A 27,249-nucleotide genomic window follows, 5' to 3' on the forward strand; every position below is an offset into this window, starting at 1 on the left:
GTAATGCAATTAGTTCCAACACTGGGTATAAAGTTGCACTTATTAGAAAAAAAGTCACATTGTGAGATTTAACGTCAAAATTACAAGTAAAGGACACAACTAGGAGATATATAATGTCAAAATATGTGTGTAAAGTCTCAATGACTAGAAAAAAAAGTCACAATAAATATAGTATAAAAGTATAATATCCAGTATAAAGTTGCAATTACGACATATGAAGTCATAACGTCTGGTATAAAGTTGTGAGAAAGTCACAATTGCGAGATATAGTCAAAAAGTTATTTTTTTTTTATGGTGTTTTTGTAAGAGTTGCCACTCTGTTTGCTTCACTTGTCAGAGTTCATCTCAATTTGTTTTCTTTCATTTCTGTCCTGGTGTCTCCCTCTGCTCTCCATACCCGCTTAATTTTCAGTCTCTGCAAACCTTCTTTTTCCACAAGTGCCTGTGATTTACAGCGTTATGTGTGACAGACAGACAGGTTGAGAAGGGAGTGAGGGACAGGCAGAGATAAGCAGATATCTGATAGAGAGGAAACGTGCTCCTGTGGCGAGGACGCTCGTTAGCGTTAGCAGTGGCTAATCCTCTCTTATTAATGGGCTCCATTGCAGTGCTGTTGTGTGCGCAGAGGATTAGCTGTTGTTTGTCTCTCCTCCTGTGTTATGTTGTTCTAGCCTCATGTGGGTCAGAGGGGAGACTATTACTGAGCTGCCCTGTATAGCAGCTCACACAGACTCGTTTGGTAGTGATGCTTAGCATTGGTGTACAGCTGAATTTACAATGAAGCCCCTGACACACAAACACACACACACACACACACACACACACACACACACACTCACAACCAGTTTATTTCTTACACCCCTAGTGCTTTTGGATAAGGGTATAGGATTTTGTGTGTGGGCCTGTTTTCTTTGGATGGTTTTTCTGGTAAGCCACAGGGTGAATGTGTTTCTGCCCCAGTTAGGCCGCCCTGCCCTGGCATGGCCTGAACTGGCATGAGTTGTGCCACTGATACCCGTGGGCACTTGTTATTCTAGAGCACAGAGGACGTGGGCAGACACTTGTAACAAAAAGCCCCACAAACACCAGTCACCGAACGCCTCTACGTTCTGAACTCAGGTCATCGTCGGTGTGCCAAAGACTTACTCATTCCTAAATGTCACAGAACAAATTCATTTTGAGCTGAAAGCGCTACTTTCAGCCGAAGAGTGTTGAAGCAAAGGCCTTTATTCTTTTCTGTCCTGTCAATATGTAAAGCAGAGAGATCACAAACTGAAATCTGTACCTTAAAGAACTCATGAAATGGTTTGGCAAATGCAATTTGCACAATATTGTTTTTTAGTCAAAAGCAACTGTGCTTTTTAAAGCTAGTTAAACACTAATTTTGTGCTCTTCACTTTCTGGGGAAATAACCTGATTTATTTTTTATTTTATTTTTCATTTATTTATTTTATTTTTTTTAGAATAGACAGAATGAAGTATTTTATAATAAAATATCTCACTTTTCATCTTTAAATAACCAGTAGCCTTTATTTAAATGCACACCATCAGTAAATAATTTGCTACTTGCTATCACAAGTTGGACATATTCAGAAGAACATTTTATCGTCAAAAATGTGAATATACCCCTGAGCAGAAGGTAATATCTGTTTTCCAGCAAAGTAAAGAATTTGGGGCTTATAAAAGTTTTTATTATTATTATTATTATTATTATTATTATTATTATTGTGTAGTACATTAGCATATTGATAGCTTCAAAACTAACTGTCATTATCTAAAATAGTTATATGTAACCCTTTCAAAAATGGGTTAATGTTATTTGCTAAATTTTAAAAATTTTAATCTAAATTTTAAATTTTAAATTTTTTTTTTTAAAAACCTTTAAAATGATGTATGATTTCATACACCTATCATAACACCTTTTTTAATCACCTAGCAACCTTCAAATCCCTGGTAATACAACCATTGGTGCAAACCAAGTCAAAACCCATATCTATACGAATATATATATATATATTCAACTTTTTTCCATGATTCCACAATTGTTTGATTAACATTAATGAAACAGACAGCCTATATTAAAACCTACTGTACCATACGGATCTAATATAATGTTACACATCAGATGTTTTTTTTTTGTTTTTTTTTCCCAAACAGTTAACCAAACGTTCACTTAAGACATAACAGGTAATGTTTGCGTGAATACTCGCCAAGACAGATTTTTGAAATATGGTAATTCTGTTTATGTGTATATCGGGATCACACGCTGTCCGAGGCGTCTTGGTGCGAGCTCTTCGGATCTGTCAGTCAGCGTGAGTAAGATTGTTTGTTTACATCAGCATGATTTTGAAAATGACATTTCTTTGGTTCAGACTCCAATGAATGACTGCGCTTTACAGCGATACCAAACTTGTGCTTAGGGGAGTGCCAGTAGTCCAGAAACGAGCAGAGAAATACGGCATTTTTCACGGTCAAAGGAAAGGTACTCCTCTCAGAAAATGTACAGATAAAGACACTTTTAGATGTGTAATAGCTATTTGCAGCGTTGGGATCGCTAGATAAAGGCTTAATAAACTCATTTTTGTGAAAACCTCGATTTCGACCAAAATTGAAAATTTTCACTTGCTTTGCCTGTAGCTCGAAATTCCTTCCATCACATTTTCCCAGCACGGGTCACATATTAAGTTTTATTTATTATTTAAATAAAAATAAAATCCTGACATTTCAGATATGCACTTATATTAAGTTATCAGCCATTTTAGAAGCTAAAACGAATATATCACAGGCTTCACAGGTGTAATTGTTACCCTTTGAAGTCAGGGTGAAAGCAGGGTGAAGTCAGTGTGTGTGTGTGTGTGTGTGTGAGAGAGAGAGTGGACACTTTTCTTCTGTGGTGGATCTCTGTGTGTATCTGTGTGTGTATGTGTGTGTTACGTGCGTAAAGATGTGTACCGTGGAGAGATCTCTCTGTGTGTGGCCAGTAGAAGTATTGTCCTGGTTAATTAGCAGCACAGCGGTCATATCCACACACTGGCCTTCAGAGCTCTCTGACACACGAAACGCACACAATAGCAAGTACATTGTGTTGATGTTTCATACACTTGCACCACGCTCACGCTGACATGTCCTTCAGACCGCTCTCATGTATTGTTTGTGGCTCTTCTCTGTCCTCTTTCGCCCCTTGAAACTATTCTTTCTATCACAATTAACTTTAAACATCACCATCAGCTTTGTCCTTTTAACCATTTTATCTTAAGCTATTGGCACTTTTGGCCCTGTGAACTGATTTAAAACACACACTTTCTCTAGGCTCATTTTTCAAACTAACAGTGTTTAACAGTGGCCATCCATGCGTCATAAGAGAATTCTCATTTCCATCGCATTAAGTCATGTGTTGTATTTGATATCATTGTGTGAAAAATGATAATGAGTGAAATGATTGTAAAAATGGCCTGTTTGTTTTGCTAAAACTAATTTCATGACTAGAAGTGTAGGTATCCTAAACACACACAATTACATCATTAAAATGATGCACAATAAAAAAATATTATGTTCACAAGTAATCATACTTTCATTTTTTTTTTTTTTTTCACATATCACAAACTCTTATTTTAGACTAATGAAGGCATAAAAAGGTTTAGTTTCCAAGAAAGTTTTAAAGTGAGCATCATACACTACTATTCCAAAGTTTGTGGGCGGTAAGATTTTTAATGTTTTTTTTTTTTTTTTCAAAGAAGTCTCTTTTGCTCACCAACGTTGCATCAATTTAATCCAAAATATAATATAACAGTAATATTGTGAAATATTATTACAGTTTAAAATAACTGTTTCTTATTTCAGTATGTTTTAAAGCAGATTTCAGCAGCCATTACTCCAGTATTCAGTGCCACATGATCCTTTAGAAATCATTCTCATATGCTAATCTGGTGCTCAATGAACATTTCTTATCATCAAACCATTTTTACTCTTATATATGAAAACTACCAGTGTTGTTCACAGTGTCAAGGCTTTTTATGATATGTCGCCTTTAAGGTCTGATGAAATGCATATTTATGCTCATTCTGGCCTTTATCAGTAGAGTGAGCTACTGTATTTGACTTTAGGGGTTCCCTCAAGAGGAAAATGGCATTAATTTCCATTTAAAATCAAAGCTCTTTCCTTAAGGTTTCTAGAGCGGGGATAGCAGTCAGACACAGCGCTTTTATTTATGTTTTTTCTTGTTGTGCAACTTGCAGATGAAGTGTCAGTGTTGCAAATAGAGTGAATGAGACTTGTGCGCATTTGCTTGTTAGAGCCTCTGCGGCTCTTATGTATTTTCTCCCCAAAATCACTTTGTAATCAGCAAGTCCAGAAAGAAAGTAGGCGCATCACATCAACCCAACCATTCCTATTTCATTCCTACCCTACTATTTTACCTCATAAGACCCCAAAGCCAAGTTGAGGGAATCATAACAACAACTTGTCCTTGATAGTCTGCCAGGGAGAGCCAGAAAGCATCACATGCAGGTCGTGTCGAGCTGAAAGTAGATAATAGGATGTTTCCCGTCTTTCAGCTTCAAACATTCACACCGTACTTCCTGTCAGGTGAGATACATGGTGGAAGTGAAGTGGAGAGGGAAAAAAAAAGAAAAAAAAGAAAAGTAATAATGGCATTGTGCACTCACTTTCTTGTGCCCTTTCTCACTCGTTTCTATTGTTATTCAGCTTCTAATCTGCAATGCAAGGGAATTAAAGCTGGGAGCTTTGCCCACTATCAGTAGCAGAGAGAAAAATGGATTGTGTTTAATAATGAATCAAACAAGTTCGGCAACACACACACACACACACACACACACACAGCATACACACTTCCTATATTTCACCTTAAATATTGAAAGCTCTTGATTCTCTGTGCACTTTTTTTGTGGAGAAGAAAGGAGAAGACAAAAACAGAAGAAATACACAGCATATGAGGATCTTTTTGGGGGCTGCCCTGTGTTGTTTTCCTTTTGAAGAGTCACTCGTTTCCATATCCTATCTTCAGATGGGTGTCAGAAGTTCTCCAAACTCTAGAAGCTTGTGCTGATAGATAGACTATCTGTAAATTAAGCTGTAATCTAGCGTGCCATTGCAAACTGTATTTTAGATCAGAGATTTGGCTCCCAACCAGTGTTGCAAATCTGTTTCCACTCAGTCGCAAACAGGAGGGAATATTTGTTAAATGCTAGTATTAAAATTGATCTAGCTATATAATCATGCATCATTAGGATTTTTTTTTTTTTTTTTTATCAAATAGGTATATCAGCTTATAAGGGAAGACAGAAAGCTTTTTCAATCAAACTTTATGGTGCACATTCATTTTTTTTTTTTTTTTTTTTTTTTTTTTACTTTAGCTAATGCTTTACTTAGCTAATGCTAATATAATATTTAGCCTATTGTTTGTTCCAAGTTAGACTTGCAAGTTACATTTCCACCGTTGCTTATTATTTTATAAAAATGTAAATTCTTCTAATTTTGCCTGTTTTATTTTAGTAACTGTTCAGATTTTGGCCCCATTTAGGTTCCTGATAATATTCCATACATTTTAAATATATGGCACTTTGTACAATAAGCTATTTTGTTAGTGTGTTGGGTCAGCGTTTGATTCCCGATGTAGAATCTGGGTCTTGAAGCAATAACCAGTTGAGAACCACTGATTTAGACCAACGTGGGGTTTGACCCAGAACAATAACATACTGACACAAATCTATTTCCTCTCTCACCAACCATCCAGTAGCTCCATTCCTTCCCCAGAGGCTTGAGAAGGAGAGAATAAGGAAGATAAGTTTGATTGTAAGCAATGCTGCACATTGATTCCTAACTAATGTACCCCTATGAGAAGGATACGCGAGAAAGAGCACATTATTTATTGAAAAACAATAAATCAGCCATTTAAGATGTTAAAAAAGATGTTTAAAAATGTGTTATGATTTCTTTCTGAAGTTTTTTTTTTTTTTTTTTTTTTCTTCTTTCGGGTATCTTATCTTGTTTCAGCCTCTGACAAGATGGAAAAAGAAACACAGGCAGTCTAACTTGAGAGATACTTGCCCGAGGCGTTATTAGATTTAGCTTGTATTAACTCTGTTTAATACAGCAAGCCATTTTACTACGTGAACAGTATGTGAAATTATGGTAGATCTGACTTATCTCCTGAAGTTTGTGTCTTCAGGATCTAATCACCACGCAGATCAAATACAGAACTCAGTTCTGTTTTCATGTTCAGTGTGGAGAGAGAAAATGCTAAATGAAAGCAACGCTGCTTTTTTGTCTTTCCATTTTCTCAGATAATGATGGTAAATTTGGAATTTGGAGCATGAAATGATGCTACAGTGGCAGAGAGAGTGAGGGCGAAAGAGAGAGAAAGTAAGAACAACAACAAGAAGAGGATAACAACAGAGACATCACAGAACTGTGCAGCAAACAAAACAATCATATTGCAGTTCTGAAAGCTGAACGTGTCCCATTGAGGGGAAGAATCGTTCAAAAAGGTCAAAACTTATCTGCATGACTGCACTCTTATAGGCAGGATGGGAAGCTGACTGTTTTAATATGTTCCCCTTAACAACAACAGCATAAAGCAACCCAGCCCAGTTTCCTGACGATTAAGTTAATGAGAGAATAGCTCGTTACTCTTCTTCTCATAACGCTGGATTTTCTCATGCCCTTGAATTTCATATGCTGTTTGTAAATCCGAGAGCCTCCTCTAACAAAGCATTGCTTTTCTAACACATTTATCTCTTTTAATTACTGTTACTATTATTATATTTTCTAGTCATCAAATCAAGTACAGTATATTACATACCATTCAATGTCACTGGTATTTTTGTATCACTCTCCTTGTGTTTGTTCCAGACATACTTTATGTATCTGTGTTAGTGGTGGGATTTTTCAGTGAATCTTTCTGCTGGTTACACCAGCTACACCAGTAGGTGGCGACAAGCTTATGAGCAAGTTATTAATTAATTCATTCATTCATTCATACTATTTATCAAAACCTCTAATTAATTTAGGAATTAAACATGTGATTGTGATTCATTAATTGAATCATTCATTTAACTGATGTATACAAAACCACTGATTCATTCAGGATTGAAAAAGTAAATTGCTGCATCCGAAATTATACTCACTGAGTAAATACTTCTTTTTAATAAGTAATTACATTGCGACCGGTACAAAAAGAATGTTCTTTGTAGTATGTAGAGTTGTCTAAAGTACCGACTTCAGTACCAAGTCGTAAACACCTCTGATTGGCCATTGAGTTGACGTGCTCATCGGAGTGATTGGCTCCAATGATCATTCGGTGATTGGCTCCAATGGTCAGCGCTTCAAAAACGTTGCAAATAGTCATCAATGATGCTCTTCACCAAGCGCTTACACTCATACACACGGGAACATTTGAATTCAGGCATCTATCGCAGACCAGTCCACTGATAGACGCCTGCTTTCAAACGCTTCCGCTTTCAAAACGCTTTCAAATTCAAACACTTCCATGTGCTTTCAAGCACTCCTGTGTGTTGATCATTGTAGCCAATCGCAGACATATTCGATAAGCACGTAAACACAACGGCCAATCAGAGGTGTTTACAAATCCGTTCAACAGCACTCAAAGCGTCACATTTTTAAATTTTCAGCACCGATTGGTACCGAAGTCGATACTTTTGACAACTCTTGTAGTACGAATATAGTTTGGATGTACTACATCCGTCATGTTGTCATTAACTGTCATTCATGCACACTTTGCAGTCTGTTAGAAGTAGTAAGTCATCAGGGTACTTTTTGACTACTGTTTTATGAGTACTGTGAATTCGGACTTGAACATACTACTCATTTCACATACTTTTTTTTTTTTTTTTGTCTACAACAGTACTGTACATGTCTAATCACGTAAGTATGGTATTTATTTGGATGTTTACATTTGATTCTGAATGAGTTTGATAGTGCTCCGTGGCTAAAGCTAACATTACACACTGTTGGAGAGATTTATAAAGAATGAAGTTGTGTTTATGAATTATACAGACTGCAAGTGTTTTAAAAATGAAAATAACAACAGTCTTGTCTCTGTGAATACAGTAAGAAACGATGGTTACTTTAACCACATTTAACAGTACATTAGCAACATGCTAACGAAACATTTAGAAAGACAATTTACAAATATCACTAAAAATATCATGATATCATGGATCATGTCAGTTATTATTGCTCCATCTGCCATTTTTCGCTATTGTCCTTGCTTGCTTACCTAGTCTGATGATTCAGCTGTGCACATCCAGATGTCCTGCCCTTGTGTAATGCCTTGAACATAGGCTGGCATATGCAAATATTGGGGGCATACATATTAATGATCCCGACTGTTACGTAACAGTCGGTGTTATGTTGAGATTCGCCTGTTCTTCGGAGGTCTATAAGAAGGAAGAAACAATAGTTTTTGAGACTCACTATATGTCATTTCCATGTACTGAACTCTTGTTATTTAACTATGCCAAGGTAAATTCAATTTTTAATTCTAGGGCACCTTTAAGTAGCCCTTCTTGCCATTCAGAACATGGTGTCTATGTAACATGCACAATACTCTCTGGAGTTATGTTCAGATACACTCATTATTAATCATTCCTTCCTCATCAAGTGAACTATGTGATACATGCCATGCAGAGTATGAACAAGCAAGTCAGCAGTTTTGGACACAATATATGCATGAATGTGTAAAATGTTTCTGTTGCTCAGATTCTCTCATCCACATTGCGAGTTCAGCACTGCAACGAGATGTCATAATATACATGAGCAGAGCGAGGAAAAACTTTTCAGTTGTCTGTCCTTTTTCCATACTGACAGCCTGTCAGTGACAGCTACTCTCAGTTGTTGCATGAGAAAGTCTCTTGGCATTGTGCTGATGCTTACATCATTACCATAGCAACCAATCTAGATATACCGCATGTTCACTAAGCTAAGCAAAGGGATCTGGTTTCGCCACTTACAAAATGACAGTGCAGATAGTCAGTCCCAAAGGCTAGTTTGTTGTAAATCAAAATGGGATCTCCTTGAAGCTATCTGAAGTTTTGTCATTTTATTAAATTTCTAGTTTTTACTTAACTTTTTAGTTTATTATAGAAAAATATAGTAGCAATTACTGTATTTCAGCCAAAACTACGGTTACCATGATATATATATTTGTAAGGATTCCTCGTCTGTGTTCTGGAGCTTTTGAGTGTTCTATTGGGAAAGGTGAAGAAAGAAGAGGATACTGGGTTGCCAAATCAATATAAGGTGAATGTTCGGGATATATTGCAGCCCATGCATCCCTGACCTGCTAAGATAAGAGTAGCTTACTCTCTCTGGAGGATGGATAGATGTTGGTTCCCTAGATACAGAAGAATAGAACTCCTGTGCACGTGTGTGTATGAGAAAGTGTATAATGTGTGCTGTACTGCAGAAAAAAAAAAGAGAGAAAAAGGCTCATCATGTCCAAAACCAGCATATGGTCTTTCTCAAAACAAGATGTCCGACAGCCATATGTTTGCATGCAGGTTACACACACACACCATCACAAACACGTCACCCTTCTGGTGATCTAATCTCATATTCACACACCAACACTCTTTGTAAGCGTGCCCGAAGCTGTCTATGGTTTCAGGACTCTTTTGCACTCTCTTTTAAACAGACACATATGCTTGCAGTTTTTCAGTGTTTTTTTTTTATTTATTTTTTTATGTATATATAGAAAGGGCACCAGGTCTCAGGGAAGGCAGTGCTGTTACATTTTGTCATTCTGAATGACCCCACCTCTGACCTCATATGTGACCCTTTCTCTTTGAGGCTCTTGGCCGACAGAAAGAAAGACAGCACTGTAAAAACACACTCAGCAATATGACACTCAACAGTAACCATTCGTTTCAATCTCGATGTGTGTGTATGTGTGCGCTGGTATGAGTAATTGAGCATCTTTTTGCGTGCGTTCCTCAGCTCCCGCCTCCTAACCCTTCTCTTTTCCTCTCTTATCTGTCATGGTGTGTAACACCGTGTCTACACTAGAAGCTAGCGATGATGTGTTGTGATGCCTTGTGCCACAACGCCTTGAGTCCATCTGCACTAGAAGTGTCAAAGCTGTGTATGATTAGAAACAACAGATGATATATACTATATATTTAATTAGTAGGTCAGATTCATCCTAAGGTGACATTGATGTAATATTCATGAGGTATTTAAATATATAATGAACTAAATTTATGAAATATATAATATAAAATAATATTTTTAGAAAATGTATTACTTATGGCTGGTAACTTCAGTTTCATAAGCTATAAAATGGAAATCTAATTTAAATCTTAAATTGATAGTTCACCCAAAAATAGGGTGACCAGACGTCCCGATTTTCAGTTCTATTTTTCAGTTCTATTTTTAGTGTCCTGACTTATGATGAAAAAATAATTTTTTTGTCCCATATTTCTTCTTTCCTACATTTTCTTTGCCAGGTGATCGTAAAAGCGAGACATGCGAGAATAACCTAAACAAAGGTAGCCAATCTCATCATAGTATATTTTGGAGAACAAAATTAACATCCAATCACAATTCGTTAACTTGCAGTTAGTGAAGGTGGGATATTAGAGAGCGTGGAAGAGATCAAGTCAGAGTGCGAAGATGTCAAAGAAGTGTCTGTGTATTTAAACGAGGGTCTTCAAAAAGAGTTTATCAAGTTATTATGCGGAGCAAGTCGTGAAAAAGAACTCAATACGGAATGACACACACCAGAAGCACTCTCTCTATGCGCTGTCCCGAATTTAGTTCTCTTTGCACCTGAATGGTCAAATACAGACACAGTTGTCAAAATGCCCCTCATGTGGAGTATCTCATGTAAATACAGTCGATTATGGCTTAAGAGAACATGGTTACTCCAGCTCGGTGAAAACTGGATATGTTTCAGTACATTAGAAGCATTTGGTCTTAAAGTGACAGCAGCCTAAAATATTTGTCATTAATGTTAATCAAACAACAAAAGATGTTAAATGTATACATGTTAAGGGTAAAAAAAAAAAGTGGGTATTGCCTGTCCATCCCATCTCGTATTCCACCATGAGAAATCTGGTCACCCTACCAAAAAATGAAAATTCAGTCATCAATTATATCAAATATATTTCTTCTGTGGAACACAAAAGAAGATATGGTCCCATTTTATATTAGGTGTCGACTATGCACTAACATTTATATTAATCATTTGATACAATTCACTTATTATGTACATACATGTTTTTGCACTTATATTTAAAAAAACTGCATATAATTAATTTCTGTAACTACATCTGTTATTACACTGTTGACCTTTCAGAAACCTCTCCCTAACCTTACCCGTTTCCAACCTCAATAGTACACAATAAGTACATTGTACTTTTTTTTTCATATAAGTGCATAGTATTTAAAGACAACTAATATAAAGTGTGACCGAAGATATTTTGAGAAAGGACTTAATGTTTTGGGTGTTTTCCATGTCATCAAAAAAAGTAAATGGTGGCCAAAACTGTATGTTCTTGTAGTCTGCAGAAAAAAGTCACTCAGGTTTGAAACGATATATATATATATATTAGTACTGTGCAAAGCAAAAAGTCTTAGGCACGTCAGTATTTTCACCCCCCAAAAAAAGTTTTAAATGGAAAGGGTGGTCACACAAAATATTGTTTTGATTTAGTTAATATAAGTTAATTTATAAATAAAATCTATTTATAACAGTATTTTTTAAAAACATCCTCACTTTACAGCATTTTTACACAAGTGCCTAAAACTCTTCACAGTACTGTATCTTTGCAGGCAGGTTTCTTCAAGCATCTTAGAGACACGGCCACAGTTCTCCTGGATTTAGTTTGTCTCAGTTTCATCTGTTTATCCATGTAATCACAGACGGATTCGATGATGGTGAGATCAGATCACTGTGTGGAGCACCGGCTGTTGTCAGACTCCTTGTGTATTCAAAAATCTCACTGGATTATTACAATTAATGGCAAAATGAATGTTTGGAAATGTGAACGGATATTTCCTATTGAAACACTACAGCAAAATATATAAATAACTGGCTTAAAACCGTTTTAGGGGGGTGAAAATACTGACGTGCCTAAGACTTTTACACAGTACTGTGTGTATATATATATATATATATATACTGTGAATACAGTAACCTATTAATATGGGCACAGAAATAAATGCATGAGTATGTGTGTGGTATGACACAGGCCTGAGATTTACAGTGTGATGTGTGTTTAAAGTGTAAGCCGCCAGGGAAAAAACACATCTTAAAAAATGACTAACAATCCTTCAGTGTCTCTAAACTCCTGCCTCTTTGCATTGCATAGATAACATTCATTTGAGGCGTCTATTAAAAATATTCTGTCATTCAGTTGTTGTTGTTGTTTGTTTTGCTTTGGGGTGTTTTTTTCCACCATTTTTGGTGGCTTTTTTTTTTTTTTTTTTGGCTTTTTTGTTCTAATATTGTAAATTCTGGAATTATTTTCTCTCTCACTCACGTTCTCTGGGAATCAAACAATGATATTTACTGGGAATAAGTTAAATCATTTTGTTAGTTGGAAGGAAAATTCTGGATATTGAAGGATATTCATATTCATCCCCATTCTGCGTTCTCATCCCCCTGCCCTCATCCCATGTTATAATATGAATTACCCCAAACCATAAATATCGCTGTTCTTTTCAAAGAGAAATCGAAAGTCTCTAATGATGGCAGATAAAGCAGAATATCTCTCCCTCAACACAAAGTTTGTGAGCATGCGTGGATGTGTGCGCTTGTTTCTCCTAAATTAAAGTCCGCTGCTGTCCTCAAAAAATCAGCTTGTCTCAGTTATGCGGTTCTCTCTCGACTGTGGTCCTAAAAGCTTATTGAGATGGGAGAGAGCGTAGGCCTGAGGGCAGCTTTCTCCAGCCATACATTTACTCACTTTTGTTGCATGATTGAAGTTTCCCTCCACTGATTTCTAGAGAGACAGAGAGAGAGAGAAGCTCTTTCCTTGAAAAAAAAAAAAAGTTCTCTCTCATTCTTCCCCTCTTTTTTCTGTGTCCCTCAGTTCTTCTTCATTAATAATGAAAATGATTTTGTGCAGCATAGCATTTGGCTTTGAGTGTTTCTTGTGAGATCTGATTTTTCAGGGCTCTCGATTAAAGATTTTCTTCTTTCTAGTAGGCCTGTCAATTTAGTGTTATAATCTATGATGATTAATTAGACCATGATTTAAATAAATAATAATGCTATGTCCCCTATGTAAATTCCATATACGGAATTTTCCTACTATTGGAGCGTTTCATGTTTTTGCGTGTCCACAATGAGAGCCGGAATGAGTAATTGTGATTAATTTGATTAATTTATCAGCATATCATGTGATTAATTCAATTAAAAATTCTACATGATCGACAGCTCTACGTTTTAGTCACATGTATAGGTATTAGCCTTTCTAACATATTGGTCAGCTTTCCTTTTAAGTATGTCATCAAGGGAAAAAAACGACAGTTCATGCATAGCTAGGGTGACATTATATCCATGACGTTCTCCAGTTGAGAACATAGTGGCTGACGTTTTGTGCAGAATACATAAACGTACATGTAAGCAAAAATGCAAAGTTTAGGGTTCATAATTTCAGAATCTGTTATAGAATTGGATTGGCGAAAATTAGTGCATGTACACATACCTGTTGTGTATTGCTACATAATGTACATGAGCAATACAAAAAAAAAAAAAAAAATGTGGTAAGAAAGAAGGCAGGAAAAGACAATGTAAAGTGTGGGAGGCTGTACTAATGGCAGACTTTTATATTTATAGCTGTGTTCCTCTCCCCCTCTGTCAAAAGTAATTTAGACATAGGCTATAATTACAGTTATTCATTTTCCATGGCACAATGAAACTTGGAATAGAGCATGGTTCATTGAAATACTCTTGTTACAAAAATCAACTCAGACCAATCTTATAATGCCTATCACACCTCCAAAATTGAACTGGAGTCTGGTCGCACTTGTCAGTGGACTGGCTAATTTCATTAGACTTGTCCAATCAGTCTGGATTCCTGTACAGTGATTAAGTCTTATTCTAGCTGAAAACAAGCTTTTGGATGGTGAATCACTACTTGCAGTGGAGCTGAGTCCAAGAATGGACAACAGTTTGTACCAAAGCATTCTCAAATCAACACTGATGTAAGTTCACTGCAATTTTTATGAAGACTTTGGGTGCTGTGATGGCATGGACATTGATCAGTTGAGTTTGATCCCTTTTTCATCTATCCATTTGTCTGTATCCAACTTACAGAGGGCTTTTGTGCTCTCTTTTCTTCTTCACAGGCAGTTATTTAGGCCTGCAGCACAATCAAACACTACACCCTTGTTTCATCTTCAATGATTCAGCTTGTGCACAGACAAACTCAACTTTAAAACATTCATGAGTGGAAGATGTTATGCAGCTTATCCTAGTTGATTTAGCCGCGGGCTACAGCCTTTCTCCATGTGCTTATCTTCCTAAGCCAGGAGGAGATTCTATGCAGCTGATGCATACTGAAACACAGTGTGCCAACATGTGGAGGTTTGCAAAATGACACACGTCGCTTCCCCCTTCCCTCGGCTGGCAGAATCGGGAGAGCAAATTTGGTCAGCGGGCGAGGACATTGATTTTTGCGGATCAGATAAGTTCCATGTTTAACAGATGTAGGCCAATGGGACACGGTCCAAACGATGGCACTCTCTGACTCTGCTCAGAACTCATTTAGCCCGTAAGTGAATCTTTGGCAAAGAGGATACGTCGTTCTGGCAAACACCATTGTGGAACGTTTGCACAAAAAAATGCTGCAAAGGTTTAAACGGCTCATCTGAGCCAGAGAGAGTGATGGAAAAGAACGGGACGTCGCGCAGAAAGGGCCATGTCTATGAAATATTTAATGTTTGAAATCCCTCAGTCCTCCTGCAGTTAAATGATAGGAGTAGAATTTATTTGGGCTTCTATGAATGAACTCCGTAACCTGATCTGCTTTCGAAAGATATTTATTCTCACATTATTGAAGGTCGCAAACAGTATATATGCCTGGCAGGCTTTGGCCATTGTGTAGCTATGGCTGTATTGACATACAATGCTGCATGGAGCATGAACAAGCCTGATGTACACCACATAATTTTATGATATATTAGAATGAACCAATCACAGAAGAACTTTACTGTAAATGCCTCTTGGGCTTCTGCACCCCAAAATAAAAATGATTTACTCACCCTCATGTCATGTTTGAAGAAAGTTTAATAGAATAGTTATATGGATAACTATTTTTATTGTTTATTGAGTCATTGGGGTTCAAAACAATAGTGTCCTCATCGATGTTCTTTGTATGGACATGTATATAACATGAGGACAAGCAAATAATGACAGAATTTTCATTTTCAGTGCTACCAACACTATATTTGCATTGTTTTAAGGTTAGGTTTAGGGTAGGGGTAAGTAAGGACATTAATAAAGTCTCAAACTGCATGATTATGATGCTGAGAACGTAATGCTGCTGGTGTTCTGTGCTACCAGCTCAGATTTTGCTAAGTCCCATTAAAACAGCTGGTAGCACAATTCTACAGCGAAAAATGCAACTTATCAGTTTGTGCTACCAGCTGTTTTAATGGGACTTAGCAAAATCTGAGCTGGTAGCACAGAACACCAGCAGCATTAAGTTCTCTTTCGCCCTTGAAAGGACAAAAACCAAATAATTATGCCAAAATGCCCGTTTTGTTATGTATCCTTATAAGCACAATCTTAAATAGGTTAAATAAAGTCTTAAATGAGCATGAAGACTTTAAAAAACAGGATGCAGGTCCACGTCATGTGTGGCATGTCTTAAAGTGACAGCAGCCTAATAAACCTTCTACAGTCTGTTATTAATGTTAATCAAAGAACAAAAGACAAAGAAAATTGCTCATTGCCCTTAATTGAATAACTTTTGTAGATTTTATGAAAATTAATACAAATTTTAATCTAAATTATGTAGTGAAGATTGTGTTTGATAACTGCTTTGATTCTGGATATTAGAATTTTAATCGATTGACAGCACTACGGTAAATGTAACAAATCGTTTGCAAACATTATAACATGTATTTTAGTTCCCCTCATTCCACAACAAATCGTTTAAATTTAAAGATAATCAGAACAGAATAAACTATACAAATAAACTTGGGCTCACGTAGCTCTCTAATTTGGCACAAATCTAAATGTGTGCATTTTGCGCATGTTTTGAGTGCTTAAAGTTAATTGCATTAAATACAATTTAAAAAAAACAAAACATGATTTATATTCCAGAAAATAGATATTACGAGTATCTCTATAGACTGTATATCCAGTTTTTTTTTTTTTTTTTTGGTATGTAGCACAGCATGTATTGAAACTGGCAATGGGACAAGTCTAAATTTAAACCTTCATCAATACATTGACGCCACAAGCAAACCACCAGCTAAGTGGGAATGTTTGAATGTGGAGCAGGACTTGCATGCCTGACCCAATCATTAGATTCCCAAATGAATATCTGTTGGATCAGTCTTGCTCTGTGTTAAATGTTATATTCTAGTTTAATAAGGTAAGGTTGTGTGATTGTATTTACTTTTCTTGATAGCCCTAAACCCTGAATTTGCATCATTAAACATGCATATATAAGAAGCTTCATATGAAAAGAAAATTTTCAGAGCGAAATACGTACATGATGAGCTCTGGTGACGTTGTGCTGTAAGCAGGAGAACAGTGTTTCTGCATATCTTGCTTGCGTTTCGCTCTTGTGGTTACTCACTAATGTATCTCTTTAGTGCTGTGGCTACTGGCTCTCTTTTATGCTTGCTGCCATTTGAAAGTGCAAAGCCTCTTCCTCGTTCTCCTGCTGTGTCCAACCTCCAGTTATTCTGAGCTGCTGTTAACCCAGCCAGGAGTAACAGCACTGCTTATGGACTTTTTGTACTCCATCTGTCTAATGTAATTGCTCTCTTATAGGCACTCTGCATATAGGCACTCTGATTGCATGTCAATTTCCTGGTATTGCATTTGGCTCATCAGTAATACAATACCTATGAAATATATTTCCTAATAATATAATATAGAGAATACAATATTATTAGAAATATATCATTTAAATACATGTCATTATTAAATAAACATACATAACCTATAATAAACTTCCTCTAAAAAATATTCACTTTATATTGCTTCACCCCTTTTTCCTTTTTTGGATTTTTAACAGGAATCCCCCATAACTTTTTCACCTTTTATTCCTTTTCAAGCTGTTACTTCATGTTTTACTTTACACATTTCCCCCCTTCTTCTATCCTCTCAAAAGCAGCGTGTCGATTAATTAATAGCTGGCTAATTTAATTTTCCTAAAAGTAATAACTTGTTTAAGCACGAATAAAGAGTGACAAGGCAAAGTTCTAATCTGCCCAAAGTTTAATTAGTCTCAGCGAGGTTTGCATACAAGCAGACGTGGGGTCAGGGGGAGAGGACACCCGAGCAAAGGCAACAGAACGAAGAGTTTGGAAGGGTAGCGCACAGGCGAGGTGGTGGTGGTGGTGGTGGGAGGGGGCTCCATCAACTCTGCCTGTCTGCTTCCATCCGTGCACATGGGATCAGCAAGGGATTGTGGCAAAGTTGGAGTGTTGGTGTTAACTGTCAAATAAAGGCTGGTTTTCCCACTGCTATCCTCCACACCTGTCACCCAGGGCAACCTGAGTGTTGTGGCCTGAGCGGTTGGCTCCCCTGGGTGGCTTTAAGGCACAGGCAAAGCTGAAAATCAATTGGCTAAAACTGTTATGGAATGAAGTGAAGAGGCTGCATATATTAGGGATTCGCTTAGAGGGCCCTGGGGTAAATGAACAATGAGCTATTGACTACAGCATTGCTCATTTACAATGACTGCACTTCCCACATGGACTGGAGACCATAACAATAATGATAATAATAATTTATTTTAAATACATGTAAATGATTTCTTTATATTATTATGATTATTATGTATATTATTAGTGAATAAATTAATAAATATATGATTACACATCCAAAATGTACTTAAGGACAAATTTATTATTACTATATATATATATATATATATATATATATATATATATATATATATATATATATATATATATATATATATATAATAAAAAATACATATTTTATTTGATTCAACATCGAATTTATTACACATTAACTTTTGGATCTTGAGGTTGAGTAAATGATGACTGAAATTTCATTTTTGGTTGAACTATACTTTTATTTTATTTTATTTTTATTTAGTATGGAAATATAAAATTAATTTTTAAATAAAATTAGGCTCTAAATAAGTTTTGCTTTGTCTTTATAGTTTCATTGGCAAAATGTAACAAAACAGACAATGCTGTGTTTTAAATAACACAATATTAACTTCTTATTTACCAAACTCTTGTATAAAATCAGTAGACTATCGCATTTGCACTCGTTATATTTTGGACAAAAACAGCACTCGTGTAATATTGCACTCCATTTCTCATATATGATCTAAATATGAGACAAATACTCAAACAGGGGCATTTTTGCCCCAGAATCTCCATCATGCAGTGAGTTGTTGCCCTGCATCAAATTAGTCACCTTCAACTGTATGAAATGTCAGATGACCTGCATAGGTCTGAGGTGGGGCAAGTGCGTTAAATGCATAAAAAATTTTAACGCACTATTTTTTACCATAATAAATTAATCTAATTAATGCCTTAAATCGACAGCCCTAATACATACATTAAATGTGTGTGTCTGTGTGTGTGTGTATATATATATATATATATATATATATATATATATATATATATATATATATATATATATATATATATATATTTATAACCCTGAGTCTGTCTTGAATATACATACACTGCATAAAATAGAAGCTAAATGGGAAATAATTGCCTATGATTGATAGCAAGGGCTTAGTACAGTGGATACTGAATAATAGCTTTGAATTTTTTCATCCCCTAATGCACACGAAAAGCTTATTCTTATTTATCACTGTCATTTTGATCAAATCATTATGACTCTTTCATATGAAAATCTTCCACCTGCATGTCAAATAGGAATTCTTACCTACAATGAAATGGTCAAATGGACATTTTGACAGCTGCACAATTGGACATGGAATCAGAAAACAGCTTGAACCTTGTATGTATATTTCCATCCACATCACACCCCCGGGGCGCGACAGTTGAATGAAAATGACATGAAGCAAATCTCTTGTGCCAGCCCTCCATCACAGAAGAGATGAGCAGAGAAAACGCAAGGAGCCCAGTCTTAACACATCTTTCCTCTTTACATTAGACAGCACCAAATGTCAGATACTCATCTGGAAATAATTTCCATTCTATTATGGTGACAAGGGGCCAGCGGAATCTAATTAGCTGAAAAAAAGTGCTAGAGAGCCGGATTGGGAGCGATTGGTGATAGGGGCAGTGGTGCAGGGCCAGCTCTCCAGCCTTCAGGCTCAGCGGGAACACTCTTGAGGTTAACTCCAACTCGAAGGAAGGAGATAAGAAAAGGAGAGAGAGGGATTCAGGTGCCGTGTGCCAGAGACAGAGGTCTCTCTTGGTCTGTCAGAGCCCAAACTTTGAATATTCTTCCCTGAGTGATAGTAAAAGAGACATATAAGATCTGAGAGCAAAAAAGGGGGCAAATATAGTTTGTCTCTCAGTATTTTATTGCTATCTATCTATCTATCTATCTATCTATCTATCTATCTATCTATCTATCTATCTATCTATCTATCTATCTATCTATCTATCTATCTATCTATCTATCTATCTATCTATCAGTAAAAAGTGTAGAATGTGTGAATGAAAAAGAGAATCATTTCTTAAAGTGTGTTCTGTGATAGTCCAGTATAAGGGACAAAATAATGGCATCCGCTGCCTCAAATCACAGGCCTTTCATAGATCTCAGACATTTCAGAAAATAAATGTTTCCCCTCGAGAACTCGCCATTCTGCCTGCCCCCTTTTCACATGCACACTATCAAACTAATCTAATGTCACTTTCAGAGGAAAGGTTAGGCTCAGTTTTTGCATTTATATTTTCCAGACAGAGAGTTTGACCTTTGCAGATCAGTTATTTTCTCTTCTTGTGATGCCATCCTGCTTCAACAACCTTTTATAGTGAAGATTAGCATCCATTACACTGATTGGTTACAGTGAACAATAGTGAGAATAGGCTGTAGAGTTGTTTGTGCAGCTTTGATTGACTACAAAAGCTTCATCATAAAACTGTGATGATCTCAATTATGCTTTTCAATAGTAAGGTTTCTGTTTAATTTGTCATTTGAAAAGGTTCAGTCAATGAATACTGTTTAATGCTGACTTTAATGACGTTTTTGCTAGGGTGACCAGATTTCTCATGGTGCAATATGAGACGGGATGGACAAATGCTTCCAAACGATATGTATTGTGAAAACCGGCATACAAATAAATGTGAATTGGATTGAATTAAATTGAATTCTTCTGCCAATGTGGATGGGATTTCGTACTACTGTAAAAATACTTCGTTATAATTATTCGTTGACACCACAAAAAAGCAAGACCAGTGTAATTCGATTTAAAAAAAATATGGCACAAACAGTGTATCCTGATTCCCAAAAAAATAGCCCTTATTAGTTTTTTCCTTTTAGTGAATCAAAAGCATACAGCGCAACCATTGTATTCTGAATCGTGCAGTGACTCTTATGAGTAAACACCAACTTTCCCACAAAATGTTTTAAATGTATTAAAATGACCTCATGGTTCTGTTCTCTTTTCTTCTAGATCTGAGGCCTCTACCTGACGTGGCCATGACGGGAAAATGCACCCGCGAGTGTACGGAATACGGCCACTCCGATTCCTGCTGGATGCCCGGACAGCCCTCACCCAACCGCACCAAGAGTGCCAAGAGTGGGCCCAAGCTCTCCACCTTTGTGCCTTACCAGGAGAGGGAGGGTCAGGAGCGTCTGATGGCTGACAGCAGCTCTAAGCCTCACGGAGAAGAGCGGAGTGGAGGCGGGAGCAACAAAGTGGCCAGCATTCGCTTTTTGCCTCCCTACACTAGTGCCTATTCTACAGGCGGTGACTCCGGCAAGGACTGCCCCCGGGAGGAGATCCCCCTGAGTCAGACAGCCGATTACGTCCCTGCCACTACACCCTCCAGCCAAGGCTCCAAAAGAGAAATCTACCTGTGATTCATCTGTCATCTGCCTAGGTTCGATTCCACATTTGATCCAATTTACTTGTGATCATCAATGCCTGTGAGAGGATCAAAAGGCCTCGTTTTCAGAACACCTGCTAATTCTACTACACCACCAGACTCCGATTTACACAGACGTCTCGACGTGCACCTCCAATCCCCTCATCCATAATCCTAATGGCTGACACAAAACAGCTAGAGACCTTCTTTAAAACCCTTGGGGTTTTATACAGCCCTGCACGTTGTTAGAGGCTCTGGAAGCCGAATAGATATGAATGAAGAGAATAATCAGAAAAAAACAAAACAAAAAAGAAAACAATTTTGTGAATATCCCCATGTAAACATCTAATGAAAGAATGTAAGGACAATTTTTAAGTGAACTTTGTGATAATTTAATGTCAAGGTTATATTCCTATTTGATTCAGATTTTTGTTTGTTTATATATATATATATATATATATATATATATATATATGATCAGACTGTAGTTATGATTACCTAAAAGCATATACACTGTCCTACACATCCAAATAGTACCTTTTTTTTCCCTTTATGTGTGTGTATCTCTACTAAGACCTCGAGCCAGAAGAACTGGCAAACCAAATACTGGCAATCCAAGAGGGACGTACATTCTCATCATGTATACGTTACTGAAGAAAAAACATATTCACCTTTCTTAAAGCACTGAAGGGTAATTGTTTCTTACATTTGTCTTTTTTCATAGGAAACTCTTTTCTTAATGTACAGCCACAGTGATGTAAATACTACACGGAACAGTTTTGATTTATGATTTAGCTGTACAGACCCTCGTAGCTGCGGCTTCCTTCTGTTAATGGTAGTAGAAGGAACATTGCTCAGAGGATTTGCCTCTCTGTCAGTAAAAGAAGGACATCAGTTTTGGACTACAGAATGCTAAAGATAATCCACAGTACGAGCCTCCGCCGTCGAACTTTATGGGACTCAAGTGAACATGGAATTTGGGGCAAAATTCAACGGAACAAATGGATTACAGCAGGTTTGCATGATGCCATTTGTCATTTCGGACAAATTTGACGGGCTTCATCGGCTCCCATAGGAAGCTCTCCCAGTGACTCTTTCTCTGTAATACTCCTTTACTTTATAAGAAGACTATGTACAAGGAGGCTTTAGGTGAGTTGCCCTCTGGAAGAGCTTTGTTCAACCCATCCAATCCATAGGAAGGAACAACAACTTTAACAAAAAAACAAAAAGAAAAAAAAAAATCGAACTGTCCATGTGCTGTGCAATAGCCTACTCGTTTTCGGACGTGTCAAACTCTGTTGTGTAGATGTGTGGTTTTGTCAGAGATTTTTGCTCTGCTCTATGGTGGGTCTGACCCTGTCAAAATGAATGCTCATAAGAGATAGACAAGTTCAAAAATCATGACAGCAGAACATTTCTCTCGTGTTTGACCACATTAAAGTTGTATTCAACAAATCCAGTATATTCTAGAACATCTGAGATTCTGTTTTAAGTGTGCTTTGAGCATATGACTCCTGCAGTGAGCTTAGAAACATCTAAATTGTGCTAACCTATTACCACAAAGTCACAATGGCACTAGCCTAACCAGGGTGCTTTTGTTGGAAATGCTTATTTCCGCAAGTAAAAGCAATGTCTTTCAGAAAGAAATTACAGGAAGTTATTTTAGTGCCATTATTAATAGCGGCTGACAGTAACAGGGATTGCATCAGTTGCGATGCAGAACAGCAAAAGCTATAATGAGTATTCGAGGCCTGAGCTACACATGCTAAGTGCACTATAATTTACACCATGTCACACAGCTAAGTCGCCACTTAAAACCGACTCAAGTGATTTTGGCGTTAACTCTGTAGGTGTTGATTCAACATTTTCAGAGCTCTGTGCTTTGGGGTCAATGTTTGATAAAGTCTCATTTAAAGATAAACAACAACGACAACGACAACAGACAAAACGACTCAACGCTTGACCCCCTTATTTGAACACTGGCAGACCAAACACTCGAATGACTAAGTAAATAAGACGCATTTCCAGTTTGACTGGGTCTTTGGTCCTTGTGTGCCGTGAGAACACCTTTGAATAAGCATTGTTGAGCTTGTCGCAGACCTGAGGAGATAACCATTGTACTTCATTGTACACGTTTAACTTCCTGTTCTTTTAATCATCGCAGCAACTACTGACCTTAGAGCTGTTTTCTGCAGTGACGAACAGAAGCTGCTCAGGCTGCATGAACCCCAAATGCTGCATGACAGTTAGACAGTCTCTCACTCCCACTGGGAAAACCTGGAGTTTATCCCCGGAGAGCAACTGTCACAGATACTGATAGGTCAAATCACTTGGAGTGTGTGTGTGAATGTGTGCGTCTTTGCACACCTCTGTAACTGTGTAGATACACGGAGGGATCCGCTCACTGCCTTTAAACAAGGAATTTTTAAGCTCTTCACATTAATTTTTGATTTTTGCTAGGATTTTCAACGGCCAAATTGTGTTGTGGCTTCTCAATGAATAAAATGGCTCTTGCTGTGCGAAACATTAGACAGCGGTGCAGAGAATCTGATGGAAAACAAATAACATGTCTTATACACTGGGCGTAAAAATTGTCATAGGGCGGAAAGCAAGAAAGAGAAACAATGTATGAGGGGGGAAATGGTCCAGTGTTATAATCCTGCAATTGTAGCTGTTTGTTATTTGACAGCAATATATTTTACTCATGTGTGGGATTCAGTCATTTTTTTTGTTTATCTGGAACTTATTTGGACAGTTTCTTACGTCAGGCTGTGTTAAATGAAGTCTGAATGAATCTCTAGCTCAATCATGTTTAACCAGTCAGTTTTTATTTTATTTTGAACTACTGTTATATCATTCCAACCATAATCTCTAATTGGTAAAGCTAATTTAAATTACATTCCACACAACCCTGCAGTTTTGTTATCAACAATACAAATTTGTTCTGCTTTCCCACTTTCACACTCTTAAAGCATAATTGAGAATAGTTATTTGTTCTATACATATACATGTTGATTTTTATTTTTATGATGATGTCTAATGCAGCACAGTGATGGACAAATAATGTGAACAATCACCTTTTTTGTACTTAAAACAGATACTTTACACACCGTCCTTGTTTTCTTCAGGCTTTTGTCCACTTTATGACCATGCCCAAATGGAATCATGTCATGTCTTGCTTTGATTTTTGAAGGAAAAAAATCTGTTTAGTGGATTTGAACATGGTAAAATGGGTTAAATAGAGCTTAATCGGTTGCTGAAAGCGCTATCAAATTAGCCATATATTTAATAAACGAACAAACAAGGGGTGGTGGGCGTGTATGGCTTTTTAAATAATGGGCGTTCCATTTCTGTGAAAATCTATGGCGCTTTCTGCCGGCACAGATTCCGTGTGGGCCTGCTCATGACTGATGTTCAATTTCATCCTACTGTAAGCTCTATTTCATTTGTGCTGAATCGTGTATTTGATTACATGGAAATCAATCAAATCCAATGTGACTTAAGAATCAGTTCTTTGTCTGACACATGGACTCATTTTGGAGCAAAGCCACCCGCTGCATTTGTCCAGGTATTAGGAGTTATGAACGAACATGTCATCATGTTGTAATGTCACCGTGCATAATGAGGCTCACCGTGCATCTCTGCACATGATAGAAGTAGAGAGTAAACAGCATTATTCTACCCCTCAGAAAAGATTAAAAAACGAAATTAGTAATTTATTTTGTGAAGCGGTGGCTGAGTGGCTCTGAAATGAACCGATAGCGCTTTAGCGGTTTGTGGGTGTCTGCCTTCATATGATCTCGATATTAAAACCAGAACAGCCACCATTTAAATAGATAATTACAGGAAGTACAACTTTGTAGCCTAAGTGTTGGTTATATTTATATTGAAACGCTTGTGATGCCTTGTTTTCTTTGTACAGTTTTATGTACATGCTAATAACGTGGCTTTTTAAAAAAAGAGAGAACAAAAAAAGAACATGTTGAAAGACAAACTGAAATTGTAAAATATTTTTAACAGTAGAATATGTTAGGATGAGAGTGGTTGGGGGCACAAAGTTGGAGTGCCTGTGTTTAAAATGTCAGCAGTAACCATTCACTGGCTTCTAGTCTATTTTCCAGTTTTACTGTCTCTTTTTATGAGTATTATTTTTTCCTGAGTTAATGTTATTTGCAAAACAGTGGCTTTGAAGAGTTTTAGCATTTATTTGTTCCATTATGTTCTTATCAATATCCGCATGTTAAACACGATGAGGAAGAAAAAAAGAAAAAAAAGTTGTCTTTTATTTTTGCTGCGCAAATCAAAGAAATACTATCTTGTAAGTACTCCTTCCTTATAGCTTTACAATAAAATACATTCTGTAAAACTCTGTCCTTCCTCAATTGTTAGTGGCTTTACAGCTTTAATTAACACCGTTTCATTTTATTTCATTAGGGAAAGTGCATTGAAAATGTGTTCCCTCTTTCAAATCCATTCTTAGGGGAACACATGTACCACATTGTACTATCTTGCAAACAACCACAAGAGAACTTCCTGATTCAGCACATCTCCACTGCCAAGGAACTGCTGAAAAGCTGTGTCTTTCTTTAGTCTTAGCAGACATGGCAGAGTTCATATTCTCTTAAGGTTCATCAGCTTGTTCTTAATGTGTGGCATTTGTTCCTTGGGAGAATAAAGCCGCGTTAACCCCATTGGATTTCTTAACGTGCCAGTGGCACTGCCAAGCATGGGTTTCATCGATCAACATGCACACAACAGGCCCTAGAGTCCAAACACACACAGACACTCATGCTAACAAACTGTCTCTCTTATGCCACTTCCGTACCGTACAGTGACGCCATGCAAAACGATCGGGACCCCAGAGATTTGTGGAGTCGGCAGGGCATTTTTTTAAACCGATAACTAATCAGGATTTACAGTAAATCATGTTAAGAAAAAAACCTTGTTGATCACAAATCATTTGGAAAATCAAAGCTAGCAGCATTTAAAGTGCTAGTTTACCCAAAAATCGTGGTCATTAGCTCATGTTGTTACAAACCTTCTTTTTTTATTCCTTGTAATACAAAGTGGGGCCATATACAACTGTTTTGGGGTCCTGAAAACGCAAACTTTTGAACTGCTTTCAAAGTGCAAGTTTTTGAAAGCGATACCGTTATTGTCTCCATGTAAACAATTAAAAAAAAAAAAAAAAAAAAAAAATTTTGAAAATGAATTTGATCATGTGCATACATATTACATGTTCAGTCTATAGGCGCATAGTGTTTCTTTACAAAGTGACATTGGCCTGCCATGCATAATACAGCATTCTTAGTCATTTTTGCAGATCAGTGTGAAGGAGGATCATTTTAACAACATTGTCTTCTGTACATGGAAAAAAAGCAGAGGAAAATCTTTTTCGTTTTTAGGATATCTTTGTCGTGTAAATGTACCCTTAGCCTAATGTCTCTTTTCTAATGTAGGTGGATGATGGACAGGATATAATAAAGTAAAAAAAAATATATATATATATATATATATAGTTTACAGTAAATAAAAATGCACAAAGTATTATTAACAATGTTCAAAACAGTTGCTGCTTAATATTTTTGTGGAGACTTGGAAGTCTCCCTTATCTAACCAATATATTTAAGGGCTGCATTCCACTCCAGTTTTAGACGAGCACTCGCAACCTTCCCTAAGCACTTCCCCTCGGGTGAATCCCTGCTGCCATTTTGAAGTGCGTTCCACTTCGTTAAGTGGACGAGGGAAGTTTATATGGACAGACCCTCGCTCCCTCGATTTTGACTGAGGGAGCGAGTCTACTTCATATGTACACTTCTGGCAGCTCCATATATCACAATAATATATATTTAAAACACACATATACACTGCCCTCCAAAAGTTTGGAAATGCCCTAGAAAAGTGGGGTTTTGGACAATATTAGCATGAATCCTTTTTAATTTGTGATAATTTTGCACTGATAAGGGACAACACAAACTACGAAAACATATTTTATTACATCAACAGTTTATGTGTTAAGTGTTA

At 36.9% G+C, this 27,249-nt stretch overlaps 1 protein-coding gene across 5 annotated transcripts in view; it reads left to right on the forward strand.

Annotated features, from left to right (window-relative positions):
* pcdh1b (protocadherin 1b) overlaps nucleotides 1-25,591 on the forward strand; it is a 183,484-nt gene extending 157,893 nt beyond the window's left edge. For 3 of the 5 annotated variants that reach the window (XM_048176180.1, XM_048176181.1, XM_048176179.1), the window contains exon 5: nucleotides 20,811-25,591. In XM_048176180.1, coding sequence (XP_048032137.1) covers nucleotides 20,811-21,220 — 410 coding nt within the window. In that variant the 3' untranslated portion in view covers nucleotides 21,221-25,591. The remainder of the gene's footprint in view (nucleotides 1-20,810) is intronic. The other 2 variants (XR_007182701.1, XM_048176186.1) reach the window with 2 other exon arrangements.
* The last annotated feature ends 1,658 nt before the right edge of the window (nucleotides 25,592-27,249 follow it).

Source organism: Megalobrama amblycephala, linkage group LG23, assembly GCF_018812025.1.
Source record: "Megalobrama amblycephala isolate DHTTF-2021 linkage group LG23, ASM1881202v1, whole genome shotgun sequence".
Classification (NCBI taxonomy): Eukaryota; Metazoa; Chordata; class Actinopteri; order Cypriniformes; family Xenocyprididae; genus Megalobrama; species Megalobrama amblycephala.